This window comes from Heteronotia binoei, chromosome 15, assembly GCF_032191835.1.
Source record: "Heteronotia binoei isolate CCM8104 ecotype False Entrance Well chromosome 15, APGP_CSIRO_Hbin_v1, whole genome shotgun sequence".
NCBI lineage: Eukaryota > Metazoa > Chordata > Lepidosauria > Squamata > Gekkonidae > Heteronotia > Heteronotia binoei.
In genome coordinates, this window is record NC_083237.1 from 16,706,732 (window position 1) to 16,712,731 (window position 6,000).

Genomic DNA, 6,000 nt, shown 5'->3' on the forward strand with positions numbered 1-6,000 from the left:
GTTGAGTCCTGATAAGTGTCGGGAAGAGCTTGTGGCTTGGTAACTGAGCACAAACAAAAGGTCCCCGATTTAATCCCCTATACCTTGGTACTGAGAAATGACTTTCTCTGATTGGCAGTCTGCCAGAGCAGCCGGTGCAGACTGAGATAGATCAAGGATCAACTCAGCGTAAGTAGCTTTATGACTTCTTGATTCAACTCCCCCAAAGACCACCTATTTGGACTGGGATTGGAAGGCACCACTCTGTGGTGGTTCTGGTCCAACCCGGAGAGTAGGTTTCAAAAGATGGTGCCGGGGGATTGCTGCTCAGCCCCTTGCCTTTGCCCTATAGAGTCCCGCAATGTTCCGTTTTGTCTCCTACGCTCTTGAACATTTATAGGACATTTCTACAGTCCAATAGCACTTTAAAGACTTCCAGGAGTGAAGGGAAGGCAAATTGCCATGAACGGAACAAACTGCCACAAAAACTGTGGTGGTTCGTGGGAAGATCTTGAACCAAGTGGGTTCGCTAACTGGGGGGTTTGTGAACCACAAACCGGCCTGATTCGTGATAAAGCCTGGTTCATAATTCGGTTCATGCCCATCCTTAGTCACCAGTATGTAGATGACATTCAGCTCTACCTCACACTTCCAGATGATCCCAGGGTGACTGTAGAAGACAAGCCCCTTCTGTTGCCATCTTTGGCCAGTGAGTGAAGACTTTGTTCCCTTTGCATTCCCTAAATCTGGGGTCCCCAACCCCCAGCCATGGACCAGTACCAGTCTATGGCCTGTTAGCAACCAGGTCATGAGTTGTATAATTATTTCATTATATATTACAATGTAGTAATAATAATATATTGGATTTATATCCTGCCCTTCACTCTTAATTTCAGAGTCTCAGAGCAGCTCACAATCTCCTTTACCTTCCTCTCCCACAGCAGACACCCTGTGAGATGTGTGGGGCTGAGAGAGCTCCCCCAGAAGCTGTCCTTTCAAGGACAACTCCTGCAAGAGCTATGGCTGACCCAAGGCCATTCCAGCAGGTGCAAGTACAGGAGACGGGAATCAAACCCGGTTCTCCAAGATAAGAGTCCGTCCACTTAACCACACCAAACTAATAGAAATAAAATGCACAATTGTATCATCCTGAAACCATGTCTTTTCCCTCCACCCCCCCCCCCCCGGTTCGTGAAAAAACGGTCTTCCACGAAACTGGTCCCTGGTGCCAAAAAGGTTGGGGACCGCTGCCCTAAATGATCCCTCAGTCCTAACCAACATTTTAATGTTTTATGTGTATTTTAACTCTGTTTTTAATTGTCTTAATGATTTGTGCTTGGTTTTACAATGTGTACATGGGTAGTAACATGTTGGAAGAGTTAAGGGGGTCAGGAATGGTACCTAAAGAAGAACCAGTGCCACATGTCAGAGACTGAGACAAAAGATGGCACTTTGGGCGGTAGGGTGATGGAGAAGGCCCAGGTGTCCAGTTTAAAGAGCCCAAGTATCAACAGCCTGTAGGGTTGCCTGGTCTGTGTTGGAAACTACCTGGAGACTTTGGGGGTGAATCCAAGAAAAGGTGGGGTTTGGGGAGGGGAGGGGTCTCAGCGTGGTACAATGCCATAGAGCCCACCTTTCAAAGCAGCCATTTTCTCCAAGGAGCTGATCTCTGCCAGCTGGAGATCATTGTAAAACGGGGGATCTCCAGGCCTCATCTGGAGGCTGGCAGCTCTAACAGCCTGAGGCCCTAAAGTGTGGGCGGGGACAACTTGCCTTCCCCTCCAGAGACAAGTTCAATGTGGACATCAGTGTTCCTGGGCACGCTAAGCTACAAACTCAGCTCAGAATTACAAGGATTCCTTTTGAGGACTCTGCAGGAAAATATCCCCAGCTCTACGGGAGGAAAGGCATCAGGAAATGCTTTTACAGTCATGTATTTGGTCACTCCCCTTGTTCCTGACACCCTTTCTCCCTCTTTGTTAGCAACCCATAGAGGAGATCCAGTTTGGTGTAGTGGTTAAGTGTGTGGACTCTTATCTGGGAGAACCGGGTTTGATTCCCCACTCCTCCACTTGCACCTGCTGGCATTGCCTTGGGTCAGCCACAGCTCTGGCAGAGGTTGTCCTTGAAAGGGCAGCTGCTGTGAGAGCCCTCTCCAGCCCCACCCACCTCACAGGGTGTCTGTTGTGGGGGAGGAAGGGAAAGGAGATTGTGAGCCACTCTGAGACTCTTTGGAGTGGAGGGCGGGATATAAATCCAATATCTTCTTCTTCTTACAACCCTTATATTTGCTTTCTCATTTGCAATGTGCAATTCTGTTTTCCGCATTGATCTTTGTAGTCTCCCTCCTTTTGTGTTGGTTGCTTTATTCCTAAGTCAGGGGTTGGGAATCCCACAAGCAGAAGACTGGCTTTCATGGAAGCCTGCACAGACCAATGGCAGCAGAGCTCTGGTACTCCTGCAGGATGGTGACTCCCCCTCATACAGCCAATTCCTCCCCTCTTTCCTCATCCTGCCCTTCAACCATCAACACTACCGGTTGAGAATCTTCACCGCAACATCGATCCCCCAGTCTCGGTGCCGAGCCTGATAGATCTTCCCAAAGGCCCCTCTGTTGATGTACTGGAAGTCCTTCATGGAGTCGCAGGTGATCCTCTCGCAGAACTTAGTGGGACTGGCCATCCTGTCAGAAGGGTTAGCCGCCAGATGTGAAGCCTCCTTAGTTCAAATTCATGCTCGGGACAAGTCTTGGAGAGAAGAAAACAGACATCACTGTCCCAGACATAGTGTGCCATCTATATCTTGTGGCTATTAGCCACTGATGGATCTCTGCTCCCATGTTTATCCAATCCCCTCTTGAAGCTGTCTATATCAGGGGTGGCCAATGGTAGCTCTCCAGATTTTTTTTGCCTACAACTCCCATCAGCCCCAGCCAGCATGGTCAATGTCTGGGGCTGATGGGAGTAGTAGGTAAAAAACATCTGGAGAGCTACCGTTGGCCACCCCTGGTCTATATGCTTGTAGCCACCATCGCTTTCTGGGGCACTGAATTCCACATGTTAATTCCACATGGGGTGAAGAAATATTTCTTTTTGTCTGTTCTATACCTACTGCCCCTTAACTTCATTTAGTGCCCACAAGTTCTTGTATTGTGAGGAGCAAAGTTCTTTCTCTACCTTCTCTATCCCATGCACAATTTTGGAAACCTCTAATGTGTTACCCCTCAATCTTCATTTCTCCATGCCAAAGAGCCCTATCCTCTTTAACCTTTCTTCATAGAAAGGTATTCCATCTCCTTAATCATATTAGCTGCCCCGTTCTGCAACTTCTTCAATGCTATATTATCATTTTTGAGGTGCTGTGACCAAAACTGTGCATAGGCCACACACAGATTCATACAGGAGCATTATGATATTGATTAGTTTCGGGTCCCCTTTCTAACAATCCCCAACGTAGCGTTTGCCTTTTTTATTGCAGTCACATACTAAGCTGACATTTTCGGAGAGTTATCCACCACAACTCCAAGATCCTTCTCCTGGTCAGTTACAACCAGTTCGGACCCCATCAACGTATATTTAGAGATAGGATTTTTTGTTTTCAGAGTGCATTATTTTGCACTTGCTTAAGTCGAGCCTCATTTGTCATGTTGACACCCTCTCACTCAGCCTAGACAGATCCCTCTGGAACACCTCACAAGTCTTCCCTGGTTCTCACCATCCTGAACAACTTTGTGCCATCTGCAGATTTAGCCACGTCAGTGTTTTATTCCAGATCATTCATAAACAAGTTAAAAAGCGCTGGACCCAGCAGCACCAAAAGAACCCAGATCCAGTGACACCGAAAGCTGAATTTTGCAAGCTGCAAAATTAAGGAAATGAGAGAGGCCTTGCATTTGTGTGTGTGTGTGATATTTATTCTACTCCGGTTAGACCCAGAGAGAGCAAAAAGCCTCCAGCTACATGCCAGCTATTCTGGCTTCGAAGATTTTGGCAGGTACTGACCCCACAATGATAAGATACAAGGACTAGAAACTTGATTTTAAAAAAGAGTTCCAAGATACTCAAAAAGCTGAATCCCGCAGCCAAGACCAGTTTTACAAGCACCAGCTTTTCAACCACCAGATTCGTAACAGTCACACAGCCCTAGACTGTCTGGCACCATAGGTAAGGCTAACTTCTGGCACACACCCCCCCCCCCACACACACACTGATCACAGCACTGAGTCATGCGGGGTGCTAGGGTTGCCAAGTCCATTTCAAGAAATATCTGGGGATTTTGGGGGTGGAGCCAGGAGACATTAGGGGTGGGGCCACGATCAAGGCTGTGACAAGCATAATTGAACTCCAAAGGGAGTTCTGGCCATCACATTAAAAGGGACTGCACACCTTTTCAATTCCTTCTTTCCATAAGAAATAATGAAGGATAGGGGCACCTTCTTTTGGGGCTCATAGAATTGGACACCCTGGTCCAATCGTTTTGAAATTTGGTGGGTATTTTGGGGAGGGGCACTAGATGCTATAGTGAAAATTTGGTGCCTCTACCCCATAAAACAGCCCTCCCAGAGCCCCAGATACCCGCAGATCAACTCTCCATGATTTTCTATGGGAATAAATCTCCATAGGGAATAACAGAGTACCCAGCAGACATTTCCCTCCCCTCCCCCTGCTTTCTGATGACCCTGAAGTGGGGGGAGGGCCTCCAAAACAGGGGATCCCCTGCCCCCTAGGCTTCCCAACCCTCCCGCCCTGGCGGGGGACCCCAGGATTTCCACCCTCTTCCCCCGCTCCCCCCAAAAATGGAAGCGGGGGGGTAGAGGGGGGAAACGGCGCCGAGCCGCCGGATCCTGGAGACGGCGAGGCCGCCACGCCGCCCCCCTCCCCACCCCGCTTCCGAGATGGGCTGAGCCCATCTCGGAGAAGCAGCCAAGAGGCAGCAGCAGCGCAGGGGAGGGCGAGGCAGGCCAGGAGCATGGCGAGCCACGAATCCGGGCCCTTCTAGGACCCGGACTTGCGGCTCGCCACGCTCCCGGCCCGCCTCCACCCCCCCCCCCCGCTTCCATCCCAGAGCCAATCTCAGAGGAGCAGCCACGGCGAGCGGAGCAGAGGCGGCAGCTGCGGGGCGGCTCACCACGCTCCCCGGCGCCGTTTCCCCCCTCCCTCCTAGCTCCACCCCAGTGTCTCCTGGCTCCACCCCCAAAGTCCCCGGATATTTCTGGGGTTGGATTTGGCAACCCTACTGCCCCCACATGGGGATTGGCAACCCTACGGGGTGCCCAATTTGGTGCCCCAAAAGGCCAGTGTCCTAGGGAATCCCCTAGTTTGCCTAGTTGCAGCCTGGCAAGTTTGGGGAAAGCAAAGCAGCTTCCAGTGAATGGAACGGAGGGTAAAGGATGCAATCCATGGCACCTGCCAGCAATGTCCCCTCTAAGCTGCAGAGTCTTGTGAGCAAAAATCCTACTTTGTGAGCTCCTGGCATGAAAGTTGCGAGCTCCTGCATCAATGAGTGTGTTCTGGGGTCATCCTTCCTGAGCTAAGTCAAAAATGTGTGAGCTGGAGGGTAAAAATCTGTGAGGCTAGCTCTCGCCAACTCAGCTCAGAGGGAACACTGCCTGCCAGGATAGATTCCTGCATCTTTCCTAACACATTTCTCTTGCAGTCCTCAGCGTTCCTCTCCCATTTCAAACAGTCAGAAAATGCCGTATCTGACGTTTAAGAGGCACCTGATCCCGGTCAGGGAGGCACAGGAACGATGTGAAGAGATGGGGAGGGCAGAGTTTGAGAATCGGTCTTTGACCTCATCCAGAAGGGCACTCCTCCTGGGTGGAAGGTCAGGGCCCACACCCAAGGCATAGCCAGGGGCACCTGCCTCCTTCCTCTGTTGTGTCAACACACACACACTCCCCATACCTTTGTCTTCCGGCAGACTCCTTTGCAGCAGACGACAGAGTTTTCTCTTCAGGCCTCGACGTGGGTCGACATTTCTTGGTTTTAATCTGACTTCCCTTCCTGGTCAAAGAGGCCC

The 6,000-nt window shown here is 50.3% G+C and overlaps 1 protein-coding gene across 1 annotated transcript in view; it reads right to left on the reverse strand.

The window, feature by feature from the left end:
• Nucleotides 1–2,723, reverse strand: part of LOC132583968 (receptor-interacting serine/threonine-protein kinase 3-like) — a 31,850-nt gene extending 29,127 nt beyond the window's left edge. The window contains exon 1 of the mRNA XM_060255725.1: nt 2,516–2,723. Within this exon, the coding sequence (XP_060111708.1) occupies nt 2,516–2,661 (146 nt within the window). The 5' untranslated portion in view covers nt 2,662–2,723. The remainder of the gene's footprint in view (nt 1–2,515) is intronic.
• Nucleotides 2,724–6,000: the final 3,277 nt, after the last annotated feature.